The sequence below is a fragment of the Entelurus aequoreus genome, linkage group LG05 (assembly GCF_033978785.1).
Source record: "Entelurus aequoreus isolate RoL-2023_Sb linkage group LG05, RoL_Eaeq_v1.1, whole genome shotgun sequence".
NCBI classification, from domain to species: domain Eukaryota; kingdom Metazoa; phylum Chordata; class Actinopteri; order Syngnathiformes; family Syngnathidae; genus Entelurus; species Entelurus aequoreus.
The window spans coordinates 33,428,546-33,445,123 of record NC_084735.1 but is presented as its reverse complement, the minus strand read 5'-3'; the positions used below and the strand labels follow the sequence as shown (position 1 = coordinate 33,445,123).

Genomic DNA, 16,578 nt, shown 5'->3' with positions numbered 1-16,578 from the left:
TACTGCATATTATAAGTTATTTGATCGAAACATTACCAACCTGACCTGGGTAGTAGCATGTGACATCACGTCAAACCAGGACGGTCAGCTCGATGCCAATTTATATTAGATATGTCATAAACATGCTAATGATTAGCATTAACGATTCGCCTCCAAATTTGGTAATAAAAAATACAACTAAATTGCATGCTACAATCTAACAGCTGGTGATTAACAAGTACAATACTTACAATGTAAACATTTTGTAGGGCTTAACAAAAGTCGACTGGCAATGGTATATACTTCCTGACTATGGCAGCTCATCTAAGACAAACCTGAAGGTATGCATACTTGCAAATGTGAAAGAAGCCAAACTACATTGTAACGACTGCACAGCATAGTTATAATTATCACTCCATGTTAAAAACATGCGATTCCATTATTACCCCTCTGGAATAAAGGTTGACTTTTTGTCCTTTCAATAATTTTATTGCTGTATTTTATACCTAGACTTAGGCAAACTTTAATGATCTACAAGGGAAATTGTTCATTTTTCTCATTGTGTTCATTTTGTTTGGCCATAATTTTCTTGTTACACTTTAAAATTTAAATGTCCAATTCGTTCACAGGTTTACTATACACTGGCAGTTGTTCGACAATACCAAGCAGGGCATTCATCTTTCAAATTATTTTTTTTAACTCTTTTTTGTTATTATCTCAAGTTCCTTTGAAGGCATTTGATCAAATGATGTCACAGTTTTAAATTATGCTATAGATTTGCATAAAATGTCATTATTTAACTATTTTAAACCTTTGACATTATCTGATCAAAAGACCTTCAGAAGGTTAAAAATAATAATTAAAGAAAATATTACATGATTTTTTTTAGGATTTTAGTTTGAAGATTTTGACCAAAAGAAAACCTATATATGAATCCATAATGTTTTTATGCCCTTCAAAAACTTAAGGATTTTTATATCTTGTTCAACGGTATAGCTCTGTTGGTTGAGCGGCCGTGCCAGCAACTTGAGGGTTCCAGGTTCGATCCCCGCTTCCGCCATCCTAGTCACTGCTGTTGTGTCCTTGGGCAAGACACTTTACCCACCTGCTCCCAGTGCCACCCACACTGGTTTAAATGTAATTTAGATATTGGGTTTCACTATGTAAAGTGCTTTGAGTCACTACAGAAAAGTGCTATATAAATATAATTCACTTCACTTCAACTTTAAAGATCATTAAAATTGAATGTCCCTAGATGGTGGAACAAATGAACATTATCACATAAATACACAGAAAAGTTGATACTGTTGACTTTTAATTTAAAAATAAAAATAATATACATTGCAAAAAAAATTAAAAAATAAATTATTAGGAATAATATAGATAACATATAAATAAAAATAAAATACTGTTGACTAAGTACCGATACCAATTGCCAGGTATCGAGAGTTGGTACCGTATTGGTGCAAATGTAGAAGGCACTCATTCCTATCACAGACTGACCCAAAATGTTGATCAAATCAAAAGGTGTGTGTGTATCCTTCCAAGTCTTACTCTCCTGTGTCTCTTCTTACCTCTCGTCACCTTTGTCTACTTCGTCGTCTTAGAAAGAGAGAGCAGGAAAAGGGAAATAGAAAGGATTACCTGGCATTAGAGGTATTTGTGGGCCCAAAATAGTCTCATCAAGACCAGTGTCAGTATTCACTTTGCAGTAAAATCCAGATGAATTCACACCCCCTTGTTAAAGAAACATTATTTTTATTGAGAGATGTAATACAGTACAAAACATATCATTTAATGACACATTCATGCCTCACATATCAAAATGAATGAAGCGCCATATTTGTCCAGCATACTCTTTAAACAATTAGGTCCAAGCGCACACATTCATTAAGACGGAGATACTTTTGAGGTAGTGCACAAACTCTACACTGTTAAAAGTTAGTTTAAGTCAACCTTAATGATGTGATACAGGAGTTCCATAAAAAGTCTGTTTCACGGTATAGCCCATTTTAAACTGTATATCCTCCTGAGAGTCCTCTGCAGTGGACATTTGTGTTTTGCATAAGAGTGCTATTTCCTCCAAAAGACAAATAGCCCCAAAACAAATGTCCACTACAGAGGACATGTGTGTTATCGGTTATCGATTTTGTCATAGCATTTTTTAACACTAATTCTAAAAACAGTGACTGTATTTACAATCAGGAACAGTCAAAGAAAGGCACATGATATTATACGTTTAAGGCTCTTTTCAGCAGTGTTTAAAGGACTAAGGTGAGGGTTATGCATGACTGCTGTAAAAGTAACCTAAAAAATACTTTTTTGGTCACATGAGTAGAGCCACTACCTTCACAATCAATAAGATGCGGAATTAATTTCATTCTGTACTGGACAAACATCAGACATTTTCAATCAGATGTTTTTTAAAGTGGAAAGTGAGCCTAAATGAGGACATAAGACAGCCGGAGTCTTGCGTATATTACACAAAAACTGATTTTCTGCAGCATATTTTGTTATTTGAAATGACAAGATTTTTCAAAAAACTTTTTTTTTTTTTCAAAACTACTTCTATACTTTTTTTAATCCCACGTTAATTCAATTTGATGCATGTTTCGTACTAAAACAAATTCACAGGAACTACATTGTTCAATAATTGTATGTAATTAAATAATACATTTACATATCTACCTGAAAAATATTGGGCCAGGTTCGAAGCCAGAACTTCTGCTTGCAAGACTAGCACTAACATGACACACCGCACGGGACCTAGTAAATGGCAGGGGAAATGTGCCTTTATATACTTATAAGTGACAGAAATCGGTTAATATGAAGCACCTGTCATTCAGGTTATTCGCACGAAAACGGGGGCCCTCACGTTCACGTATCACGGGGCCTTAGACATAAAATAACTTAAAGGGGTCATATTAAAATGTTTTTCCTATTTTTAAAACACTTCATTTTGGGCTACATAACATGTAATGATGGTTCTTCAGTAAAAAATTGCAAATTAACCCCTCCTCACCACGCCCCCTAGTTTTTAGGTTTCTAGCTTTAATTGTGCACTTTGGACATCGATGACCGACACTAGCCATCTGTTTTGCGTGACTTTCGCCACGACACAACATCCCTGATGATATAGCGAGACCGACGACTCACTGTGTTTTTGTGTCGGCGCAATAAGGAGACTATGCGGGTTGACCAGAAAAAGGAAGCAGACGCTAAAAGTTGCAGGTCTGTAACTATACACTAAGGATAAACCTCTACAGAGTCTGTATCGCTCTAATGCTAAATACTGGACGTATCCACGCATACATTGACACTAAAATGCTTTTATATTCAATATCATGTTAATACTATCACTGCTACTGCTTTGAGCACTTGTAAACAATGGAGGCTCAAACCGGCTACCTACTACCTGAGAACGACACTGCAAATGTAACTGGTCCATTGCCAAACACAGTAGGCGCTGATCCAATTAAAATTAGTTTTTAGGAAAATCATTATTTATTTTGTCTAAAATTAGAAGGCTAAGTTAGCTACACAACAAATCGAGCTAACATCACTAACATATAATTTACACATTTCTAATCGTTTCATTGTCTATTGCCATAAATAGTAGTCACCGCACACGTCATTGAAAGTAGTGTTTCGGAAAATCCATCCATCCAAAGTTTTCCGAGTTGAACGTGCAATGCCTTGAATCATAAAAGTTAAAAGTAAAACTTTGTTTTTTTTACTTCAGACGAGGCTGAAAGTTTGTGTAGTGACTTGTGCTGGATAAAACAACCAACAACAGAGCATTTTCAGTCTTCAAACAACAAATGCTAAAACGATATATAAAATGGCGGATTCACACTAAAAGAACTCTGGGTAAGCCTTTACCATGTATAGCTGAAGGTAGCCTACCATTTTTGAAAAATGTTTTTTTTTGTTCATTTTCCTCAGTCCCCTGAAGTCTTCTATTGCCCCCCACTTTGAAAACCACAGCATTATTTAAAGTAATTAAAAAAATGTAATAAGTTAAGTGAAGCCATACAATTTGCCCTCTGCTGGCCATTCAAAAGAATTCATATTTAATTAAGACACCGCTGCATTGTCATTAAGATTAAAGATTAAAGTACCAATGATTGTCACACACACACTAGATGTGGTGAAATTTGTCCTCTGCATTTGTCCCATCCCCTTGGGGAGCAGTGGGCAGCAGCGGCGCCGCGCCCGGGAATCATTTTGGTGATTTAACCCCCAACTCCAACCCTTTGTTGCTGAGTGCCAAGCAGGGAGGTTATGGGTCCCATTTTTATAGTCTTTGGTATGACTCGGCTGGGATTTGAACTCCAACCTACCGATCTCAGTACTTTCTAAAGCCAAAGTTGCATCATTAGCTTCCTTTAAAAGGCCTCCGAGCTCCTCATGTGGGAGGGAGACATTTTCTTTAGCAACTTTCCGCAGTGACCAGAATATAAGGCGACTGCTAGATCACAGCACAAATCATATTACAGTCGTACCTCTACTTAAGAGTGCACCAACTTAAGGGTGTTTTGAGATAAGAGCTGTCTCTTGGCTAATTATTATGCTTTGAGTTGCAAACACAAATTTTGAGTTGGAAGCATTCCCAAAACATCTGGTCTTACTCGCTAGCATTAGCTAGAGCTTGATATGATTTCGTTTTCTGGGAAGGAATAAAATGACTGTGAAGGACAGTGTCTAACACTAGTCAAGGTCGGTAAAATAATATCTGGACATGTATCCATGAGAATATGGTGAAGCTTTTGATGCTGTGTTTGACGGTGAAGCAGCTGAAAGGCGCTATCGTAGAAATCCACTCTTCAAGGTAAACGCTGTACATTATTATTATTATAATTCTTCATAAAACTGCTGTAGTTGTTTGTAGTACATTCTATTGTATTGTTATTATACAATAATTGCTATGTAAAAGTTAGTGTTTCTTTTTAAAAGGTAGATTAGATGTTAAAATGGTGATGTTTTGAGCAGGCCAAGCACCAATGTCAATTAGTTATAATGGGAGACGTTGATCTGAAATACAAGTGTTTTGATTTAAGAACTCTGTCACGGAACCAGTTAACCTTGTAAGTTGAGGTACTACTGTAGCTCATGTTAGCTTCCTCAAAGTTGTTTAATGACTCTTAAAATTAGATTAGCATCATGACTACGCCTCCGTGTGAGTGCCAGGAAGAAAAGCTCTCTTAGTGAGAAGTCATTTGGCGCCATCTGCTGGTTTGCATGTTATTCTTCAGAACGGGTTTTGTCTCTTGAACTTAAATACGGGTCAAAACGGTAAAACTACGAATAAACGGGTTGCCCTTTTGTTAGAAAAAATGCCTCACATTTAAATTAGAGTTTTTCTACTGTACGCTCATTCACATTTGGACCAGTTTTGATGCCCAGTGTTGAACAAAGAATGCTTCTGTCTCAAGGCAAATCCAGCATGCCATTCTCCTCCAAGGCTTTCTGCGTCCTGTCATAGACCACTCCTATGGCCCGGGTCGCCCGGCCCAGCACTGTGCTCAGTTCCTCCTGGTTCTGCACACACACCAACTTGAAGAAGAAGGCCCTCTCAGGCAAGGCGATGAAGGCCAGCTCGGCAGCCCGGCGCACAAACCAAGTGTGGTGGTTGGCCAGGGTGCTCTTGTAGGCCTCACGACACAGCTCTGAGGGACTCTTGAGCCGACCTGCCACCGGGATCTCAGCCAACTTTTGCAGGAAGAGCTTCAACCAAAGCAGAGCTCGGTGCAGGCGGAGAAGAGTCCTGCAGCCAGAGTCCGTCTGGTGTTGGAAGTCCACTGAGCCTCGCTTTAGCTCCACCCAGATCATGGAGCGCACCGACTGATAAGGACCAGAAACTTGTGAGGGGTGCAAAGTACTTTCAGCTTCTGGATTCACCTCTGCTTCCGGGCTGGCGTCAGCTAAAACAGCTAGCTCACGAATAATAGAAGTCTTGGTTACAATCTCTTTAGATATAAGGCCAACCATTGGACCCAGAGAATCCATAAACCTAGAAGACACGTCACACTTTAAGACAACCATACATAAAGTAATTCTTTTTATCTGATGCGCTTACTTTACAAGTTCGTCCCAGCTGGACAGATACGGCTGCAGCAGCACGTCAGAAGTGTAGGCCGGTGACGCCAGCAGGTGGGTGAGCAGCAGCGACACCTGGAAGGTCTGTCCATGGCACACCTCCAGGAGTTGGGGGCCCCCGCTCCCGTAAGAGGCACTGCTGTTGGACAGCTGGTGAGGCTAACAGGAGATGGGGGGTCGTACGGGTCAGTGGCGCAGGACAAAGAGACAGAATTGAATTCCCTCAAATTATCAATTTGCAGCACTGAATCATGCTGGTTATATCTAAATATGGAAATGCTATGTTTTTTTTTTTACAGCATCACAACTTACGTCATTCACTTGATTGTAGCCTTTGAGGCACGCATCCCAGTGGTAATCCAAACTTCCATCTGTAATAAAAGAAAAATTACTAAATATATTCAGACCTCCGATAACAACAGTAATAGTAAAGTAAAAACACAGTACCTATAGGTATTTTTAGCATATAGTATCTAAATATCATGACTCATTAAGGAAGTACTGAAGACACCATTACCACAACAAGACATTAAAGACACAAATCACTTGAAGTCAACAATAACAACTCACGGCTAAAACAATAAAAGAGATCATGCCATATTCTACACCAGGGGTCACCAACCTTTTTGAAACCAAGGGCTACTTCTTGGGTACTGATTAATGCGAAGGGCTACCAGTTAGATACACACTTAAATAAATGGCCAGAAGTAGCCAATTTGCTCAATTTACCTTTAACTCTGTTATTATTAATAATTAATGATATTTATCTTTGTGGAAACACTGATCATCTTAATGATTTCTCACAATAAATATATATAGAAACAGATAAATATCAATATGCAACACTTTATTTTTATATTTTCTCTAAGTGCACATTTTTCAAATTGAACATTTTCAAATGATCACTTCTAAGACAGTCTTGTGAAATCACAATATCCCATTTTAACTAGCTAGCCACTAACATTTTTTAACAAATCATGAATTACTTTGCACCATGTTTGTACAAATAATAACTCATGTAAAATACAAAAGTAAACTCTCAAATTTTTAAATCATGTCACACTTTGAACTGGACACCAAATCTGTTATCTGTTTCTTTGTCAGTTAGTGGGAAGCCTGGCATTGCATGCTGTTAACTAGTGTGTTGTACTCTGGTGTGTAACTTGACACTGCAACTCTGAGTGAGTCTTGCAGATGTGCATTAGTGAGGCGTGTTCTGTGTTTGTTCTTGATGAAGTTCATGTCAGAAAAGGCTGATTCACAAAGATAAGATTTTTCCTCATTGTTTGCGGAACCTTCTTAATCTTTTGGACATATTTTCACAGCAATCTGGCCTGAAGCTTAATTATTATACATGTAAAATGCTAAGGATCGGAAATCTAAAGGGAACGTCCTTTCGAATGGAATGCAAAGTGCCTGTTTTGTGGACAGATGGACCAGTTAACATACTTGGTGTTGTTGTCCCAGAAAATCTGGAAGATCTAGGCTCAGTAAATTATGATAATCGACTAAGAAAGCTGGACAAAATTATGCAATTATGGAAAGGGAAAGCCCTAACCTTGTATGGTAAAATGTCTATTGCCAACTCGTTAATTATTCCTCAATTTATTTATTTGTTTTTGTCATTACCAGCTCCATCACAAAACTTTTTTAAGATTTATGAGCGGAGGGTCTTCGATTTTGTCTGGAACGGCAAACCAGAAAAGATTAAAAGAAATGTTTTGTACAAAGAGTATGAATATGGGGGCCTGAAACTTCTCAACCTTGAAGCTATGTGTCTGTGTTTAAAAGCATCAATTGTTCCAAAGATGTATTTAAACATTGAGTGGTACACAAATGTGCTGTTGGACAAAAAACATGTACTGTATCAAAATAAATTGTATCCTTTTTTACAAGTGATCCCCTCCCAGAGAGTCTGCTGGGAAACATGGCGGGGTTCATAAAGGAAACAATCCACTCATAGTGGTGTTTTCAATTTTATGTGCCAGAAAAAAGAGACGATATTTTGCAGCAGTTAATATGGATGAACTCTAATATTGTAATAGATGGAAAGCCTTTCTTTTGGAAAAATCTGTTTGAAAGAGGAATCATTTTTGTCAATTATATTATCAATGAGAATGGTAAAATTATGAAGTATGATGAATTTAGAGCTATGTATGGTGATGCTTGTTCAAGCTTTTCATTTTATCAACTAACTGGAGTAATTTGGAAAAGATGGAAACAAATAATTAATTATGGAACTACTAAATTATTAGTTTGTAAACCTCTAATAAGAAATTCTAGTTGGCAAAAAGGAACTAAAATAAATGGAAAAATATATAATTTCTATTTAATAAAGAAATCTTTGAAGGCTGCCTCATACAACACAAATGGAAAATGGGAGGACTTTTTTGACTGCCCGTTGCCATGGGATGCCATATTCAAACTAATCTATAAAACCACTATCGATGTGCAAAATCGTTATTTTCAAATTAAAATTATTTATAACTTCTTACCCACAGGGAAAATGTTAAAATTATGGAATATGACAGAGTCAGATGATTGCCGATTTTGTTGTCAGGAGCCTGAATCCACCCTGCATTTGTTTTGGTATTGTCATATTGTGTCTTTGCTTTGGGTGGAAGTTGAAAAAATGTGTTTAAGGATTGGTTTGTTTATGAAGCTTAATGTGGTTTCTGTTATTTTAGGAGAGTTCATTGACAATCATGATTTAGTCAATTTAATTATAGTACTCGGTAAAATGTTTATTTTTAAGGCCAAAAACAGATATTCACTTAGTATTACTTTCTTTAAAACATTTATTCAGTATTTTCTAACTTTAGAAAGTTACATGGTTGAAAACGATAATGATGCCAAAAAACATTTAAAAAAAAGATGAGAAGTCCTCAAAGGCTTATTTTGAAAGTAAAATTATGTTTATAGATTATATGATATCTGTTGTTGTGTTCCCTAATTTGAGTGACCTGGACATAATCTGGACTGTACATAAATGCTTATTTTAAAAATGTAATTTTGTTTATAAATTATATGCAATCTGTTGTGTTCCCTATTTTTTTTCTGTGTACATGAATGAAGGTGTGTGTTGCTGAGTCCGACTTGGAAATTATCTGGACTTGGCCTGGTTTAAAAAACCCTTTAAACAAATCTAATTTCATTGACAACCTGGTCTGTTGAAGATAAGGCCGTTTTTTTAAAAATAAAATAAGATAAATAAATAAAAAACATTTTCTTGGATAAAAAAGAAAGTAAAACAATATAAAAATAATTACATAAAAAATAGTAAATGAAAATGTTAGTGGACCAGCAGCCTATACAATTATGTGTGCTTCAGGGACTGTGTCCCTTGCAGATGTGTTGTCTATGTTGTGGGAACCAGAATATTGGTAGCAGAAAGAAATAACCCCTTTTGTGTGAGTGGGTGTGGATGAGTGTGCATGGGGGAGGTTGTTTGGGTTGATGCACTGATTGAAAGTGTATCTTGTGTTTTTTCTATGTAGATTTAATTTAAAAAAAAAAAAACTTTTTTAAGTTTTTAAATTTTTTTATTTTTTATTTTATTTTTTAGAACAGGCCCGCGGGCGGCTCATCTGGTCCTTACGGGCGACCTGGTGCCCGCGGGCACCGCATTGGTGACCCCTGTTCTACACCATTAAGCAAACATTACAACTTCTTTAATATCCGGGAATTAGGTGTATCATTCGTTCAAAATCTCCTCCTTTACACTAACTTTCTTAGTTCTGATGGTTGGAGGGCACGATGTCGATCAAAACTTATGTCGGTTTCTTGTGTAATTAAAGCAGGCACAACAAAGTGTAACAATATATTAACTCTTTGTTGCTCTAACGGCCGTTACAAATGTTACTTCAACCAAGAGCAACAATACTCGTAACTCAAGATATGCGCACAATCTAAAGTGTTACAAAAGGCGGAAACACAGCTCATATCTCAAATTACTCAAAAGTTAAGGTATCAGCTGAGGTACCAATACACGGTTTCCGCACAGATCCCCTGTGCCGGTGAGGGCGTGGTCAATATGATGTCATATAATTTGCATAATCTGCATTGATGCATATAATTTCTTTAACATAATCAATTTTCATGAGTTTCAGTTCTCATTTTTTCAATAAAATCAGTTATGATACACAGCACAAGCATATATATAAACGGAATAAAATGATTTGAAAATCATTTTCAACCCATATTCAGTTGGATATGCTACAAAGACAACATATTTGATGTTCAAACTGATAAAAAAAATGTTTTTGCAAATAATCATTAACTTTAGAATTTGATGCAAGCAACACGTGACAAAGAAGTTGGGAAAGGTGGCAATAAATACTGATAAAGTTGAGGAATGCTCATCAAACACTTATTTGGAACATCCCACAGGGGAACAGGCAAATTGGGAACAGGTGGGTGCCATGATTGGGTATAAAAGTAGATTCCATGAAATGCTCAGTCATTCACAAACAAGGATGGGGCGAGGGTCACCACTTTGTCAACAAATGCGTGAGCGGGATTTCACCATCTACGGTCCGTAATATCATCAAAGGGTTCAGAGAATCGGGAGAAATCACTGCACGTAAGCAGCTAAGCCCGTGACCTTCGATCCCTCAGGCTGTACTGCATCAACAAGCGACATCAGTCTGTAAAGGATATCACCACATGTGCTCAGGAACACTTCAGAAACCCACTGTCAGTAACTACAGTTGGTCGCTACATTTGTAAGTGCAAGTTAAAACTCTCCTATGCAAGGCGAAAACCGTTTATCAACAACACCCAGAAACACCGTCGGCTTCGCTGGGCCTGAGCTCATCTAAGATGGACTGATACAAAGTGTAAAAGTGTTCTGTGGTCTGACGAGTCCACATTTCAAATTGTTTTTGGAAACTGTGGACATTGTGTCCTCCGGACCAAAGAGGAAAAGAACCATCCGGATTGTTATAGGCGCAAAGTTGAAAAGCCAGCATCTGTGATGGTATGGGGGTGTATTAGTGCCCAAGACATGGGTAACTTACACATCTGTGAAGGCGCCATTAATGCTGAAAGGTACATACAGGTTTTGGAGCAACATATGTTGCCATCCAAGCAACGTTACCATGGACGCCCCTGCTTATTTCAGCAAGACAATGCCAAGCCACGTGTTACATCAACGTAGCTTCATAGTAAAAGAGTGTGGGTACTAGACTGGCCTGCCTGTAGTCCAGACCTGTCTCCCATTGAAAATGTGTGGCGCATTATGAAGCCTAAAATACCACAACGGAGACCCCCGGACTGATGAACAACTTAAGCTGTACATCAAGCAAGAATGGGAAAGAATTCCACCTGAGAAGCTTAAAAAATGTTTCTCCTCAGTTCCCAAACGTTTACTGAGTGTTGTTAAAAGGAAAGGCCATGTAACACAGTGGTGAACATGCCCATTCTCAACTACTTAGGCATGTGTTGCAGCCATGAAATTCTAAGTTAATTATTATTTGCAAAAAAAAAAAAAAGTTTATGAGTTTGAACATCAAATATCTTGTCTTTGTAGTGCATTCAATTGAATATGGGTTGAAAAGGATTTGCAAATCATTGAATTCTGTTTATATTTACATCTCACACAATTTCCCAACTCATGGAAACGGGGTTTGTATTTGGGTGTTACCTTTTAGTGGTCAATTGTACGGAATATGTACTGAACTGTGCAATCTACTAATAAAAGTTTCAATCAACCAATCAATCAATCAATATGCATTCATTTCAGTTTGTCCCAGATGGTTGCTGTAATCAGGAAGTAGACTTTGCCATTAAGTTGAATGTGCCAGACTTATGTTTTATTTAGCTCTTCATAGTGTAAGTATCGTACTTACTGCACACCAGCTCATCTTAGTTGTCAGTTTGACTGCCAAATTTGAAGGTGTTTTAAATCGCTATGTAAAATCATTAATGCTAATTAGCAGCATGTATATTGCATATCCAATATAAATTAGCATCGAGCTAGCGCATTTTTAGAAATAGAGCCTTACTTTTGAGCACTTTCTATTAGGCATGCTCTCTTTGTTGGCATGGAAAACTGCAACATTACCAAGATGCAGTTTGTTTGTTTGTTTAGTACTTAAGTACATAATTTAGTACCCATCCCTATTATAGATAGATGCATGGATAGATTGATTATAACAGCTACCATGTAATACAAACAAATGGACAATGTATAAACAATGTTAAGTTGAAGTTAAAGTACCTATGATTGTCACACACACTAGGTGTGGCGAAATTATTATCTGCATTTGACCCATCACCCTTCATCACCCCCTCGGAGGTGAGGGGAGCAGTGAGCAGCAGCGGTGGCCGCGCCCGGCAATCATTTTTGATGATTCAACCCCCAATTCCAACCCTTGATGCTGAGTGTCAAGCAGGGAGGTAATGGGCCCCGTTGTCTAAACCTTAGTGGGTCAATTTTCTAAACATATACTGTATATACTTTTCTAAATAATTATCATTCAGTGTTGAGTGTTGAATGCATCATATTTCAGCGCACTCGAGCAACTTGTAGTAAGTTTAGTCCGTGCGTAGGATTGCCTGACATTTCTGTACCACCCAAAGCCACAAAAGCAGCCATTGAGTCCAATTCTGTGGGCGACGTCAACAACCCAGTCCTCCAGATCATCCTGCTCCTAACCTCATCTCCTGAGCTTCCTGTCACACTTTTGTCTGCTGACGTTCAGCCATCAGCTAAACTTCCGTGTGACATTTTGACCACAGACAGGACTGTTGTGACAAGAGGTCACAAGGTCTGCGTTGACATAGAGATTAAAAGGAAGCCTCTAGTTAATTATTGCTCAGGTTTTCCCACCTTTAAACTGAATTGTCGGCATACAATGTTGACACAGGCTTGTTTATCTGTCCAATCTGACTTGCAGCAACATAGAAAGTCGTTATAACCTTGACATTCACTAATATATGTACACAAGAAACTAAGTCTGTGTACTTTCACCTTAAAGTTTCAGGTGAAAGTTTTGGCACATCAACATCATCAGTTTAAGGTTTGAACTGATGATGTTGATGTGCCAAAACTAGTGCTGTCAAGTGATTCTTTTTTTAAAATTAAACACACTTTTGAATTTGGATTAACCATGGTTATTCACAGGTTATTACTCGCTTGGTTATCTTTGTGATTAATTACATCAGTTAACTGGTTTTGACTGCCTTAGCTAAAACATGTGTCTACTCTATTGTAATTCATTCCAACTCATACTTAACAATTCATACTCCTCAAATTACAGTGCTTACCATATTTATTACACTACTTGTATAAATATTTTAGAAACATGTCATTTATTTGACAATAATTTGAATTAAGAAATTAAGAAATAATAATAATGAGCTTTACTATGCTGTGTTTTTTGTAAAAAATAGTTTAAAAAAAAAATGGATTAAGCATGATTAAAAGGTTATTTTTTTACAGGTTATTACTTGCATACATAGCTTAAATTAACTTAAAAAAAAGACCCCAATATTTGGACACAGATGCAATTTTACTGTCAGAATGTCACTTTTTTCTAAATGTTTGAATCGAATGCATAATCAATGTGATAATATATTGTGATCAAACACCTGAGTTATCTCGTTATTTGTGTATTTCATTCCAACATATACTCGATAACTTACAGTATAATCCTCCAAATGCTTGACAAATTTATTACACCACCTATTTTTAAAATACTTATGTTTATTGCTGTTTGTTTAAACAAAATTTGAATAATGTAAGAAATTAACTTTACAATTTTTTTGTAAAACAGTATGTTTTTCAATGTAATTTTGTTTAAATACTAGTGTAATAGCCATTACTCTATTATTATTACTGTAATTATTACTATTATTCTCTGTTTTGTGTGAATGTTATTGTCGTTTGATTGTATGTATACACTAACCTGTCTGGGGACTATAGGCGGAAATTAGCCTTTGGCTAAAACCTGACATATTTACATACTACATATATGTTCAATATTTTGTGCTGTCTCTATTTTAAATAAATAATTCAAATTCAAATTACAAAAACAACAAAATATTTTCATATATATACTAATGCTGTTAATATGGGGGACTTTCTGTATTTGTGTTATATTCAGAATGCTAGTACCAGCAACTCATGCAGTGGTTTGTCCAGATGAAAAAGTATCGGGTTCTCAATAGTTTTTCAATTTGAGGGGGTGTGAAAACTTTCTGTACCATGGTGGAGGGGCGCGAAAAAAATCATATCTCTTCAAAAACGTCCCATGCCAATAAAGTGTTAAGTAATTGACTTTATGATACATATTTCATTCTCGTCCCCTGCCAGGTCAAATAAAAGCTGGTTGTAATAAAATATGTGATGTAGTGAGCACGTGTATCGGCCATGCTTGCTGTGCAACCACCGCATGACACATGTGACACATTCCTGATCAGACCATACATTCCTAACAAGAGAGAGGTTGTATATATTAATTGCATAAAGAGGGGGGGGGGGGGTGAAAGTACTCACAAAGCCAGAGGGAGCCAAGGAAGAGGAGCAGAATTAAGATAGCCGCGGCAGCCTTGCTCTTCACACCCATGTTGAAGTCCACTTTTGCTGTGTCACTGATCTTAAATCCTCCTTGTCTCACTTGAGTCCTTTGCACTGCCTGTCACCACAACTACTTTCTTGGCCAGACCCCGAGCCTGCAAAGCCCACCGGCCCACCCCTTTGCCCCTTAAATCTTTCATTCTCCTCCCCAAAGCCTCACATCAAAAGTCGCTTCTTTCAAAAGACCTCCATAAGCTGCGCTCTTCTCCTTCCCGTTGATCTAACGTGTCTTCTCCTGCCTGCCTTTGTGTCCAAAATATCTCTTGGCTGCTATTGCTCAACAAGAGAGGGTCCAAAGATCAGCAGTGGTTGGCTGATAAGCAGAGCCAACGCAACGTGTCTGCCAGTAACCCTTCTTCTTCTTCTTCGTCTTCTTCTTCTTCCACATGCATCTCCTGCTATGCACGTGCAAGATCCCTAGTCAGTTTGAGCAAACCCTTACGTTCCCTCCTCCCAACGACACCCTCCCTATTCTCCCTCGCTCTGTTTCACCCCCACCTCCTCACACTTACACACGGACCATTAAGAGCACTACAACCATCACCATACTACAACCATCACCATACATCACATGGTGGACAACATGAAGGTTTTAAGTCCAAAAGGAAACATATAGCGGGACACTTATCATATTCTGTCTTTCTTTGTTTCTCTATTAATCAAGCAGAGGTCCACATTTGTCAATGCCTTCCAAAGCAAAGACTTCCAAGCTGTTATTGGAAGGATTTCCGTCCAGTACTGCTATCCCCTCTCTGCAATAATCTCAGGGAACTCTCTTTATCATTGGTTTTGCCTCAACCAGGGGGAGCAAGAACAGACGTTGAACTCTAAACGCTCAAGCACAACCACATGTGAGGGACTTTACAATGGTATTTCTCAGCGGAGAAGCGGGTAAGAAGTGAAAGCATTCATGACTTGGTTGGGAGGGGCTGGTCATGCGCCCTTTATTCGGTGCAACCAATGGATGATCCTCCAGCTGAAACAGGCGGTAATGGACGAGGGGAGACTGAATCACAGTGGGAAAACATGTGACCCGCTAAGAAGATCCCAGTCTACAAAGAACTGACCCTGTGATTTACATTCTAATGCAATAAACATGTTGTTGCTATAGCACAGTTTGCCATTGCGCAATGCTGCTACGTTAAAACATGTGGCTGTACGGATTTGTTTATATACGGGGGGGGGGGGGGTTCAGCAGAGCAAGAAAGAGGCGTTTCATCATTGTCAGACACTGTATATCCCCCGACCAGATTTTACACCACCCTGTGGCGGCACAGCATTGCTCCAGCAAGAAAAACATCTCCAGTTTCAAAACATTAAACCACACTGTTGTACAAGTGACTTTTTTTGTTTGGGTTAGGATTGTCTTTCTATATGTTGTACACAATATTGGGGCCATTCCACCACATAAATGCATAATATTTGCGGCCTTAGGAAGTCAATTAGAAATGTCCAGATCAACATGTTTGGCCTCCGATCCTGATCCGATTTCGAGTCTGAATCCTATACTTTAAAAATAGATTATATTGTAAAAGTGAAAATGTTTTACAGCAAGTAAACTATAAGTAAACACAATAACAAATTTTTAAAGCATATCTTTAACATGAACATGAAACCTTGACTGACTTCAAAGATAGAAAAGCAAGTGGTGTCCTCAGCATGGTGTTATCTAAGTCAGGGCAACATGAGGCAACCTGAATCAAATACAAAACAGTTTGCATGGAGCAAGCATAAATCCAGCACCGAACGAACAGCGTGGCTGGTATATAAAGCCCTCTGATTAGTGATCAGCGACAGGTGAGTGTCCTGATCACCAATCAGGGGCAGGTGTGCTCAATCACTGTTCCTAGCAACGAGTGACTACCAAAGGAGTAAAGGAGCGCTGAAAACACTAAACTCAGGAACACTACGATAAAACC

The 16,578-nt window shown here is 37.9% G+C and overlaps 1 protein-coding gene across 1 annotated transcript; it reads right to left on the bottom strand.

Annotated features, from left to right (window-relative positions):
• Window positions 1-1,755: 1,755 nt before the first annotated feature.
• On the bottom strand, window positions 1,756-15,072 carry gltpd2b (glycolipid transfer protein domain containing 2b). The gene is made up of 4 exons (XM_062047867.1): window positions 14,579-15,072; window positions 6,391-6,449; window positions 6,059-6,237; window positions 1,756-5,992 (listed from the first exon to the last, which is right to left on the bottom strand). Exons 1-4 carry the CDS (start codon window positions 14,646-14,648, stop codon window positions 5,410-5,412), a joined length of 891 nt encoding a protein of 296 aa, XP_061903851.1. The 5' UTR covers window positions 14,649-15,072; the 3' UTR covers window positions 1,756-5,409.
• Window positions 15,073-16,578: the final 1,506 nt, after the last annotated feature.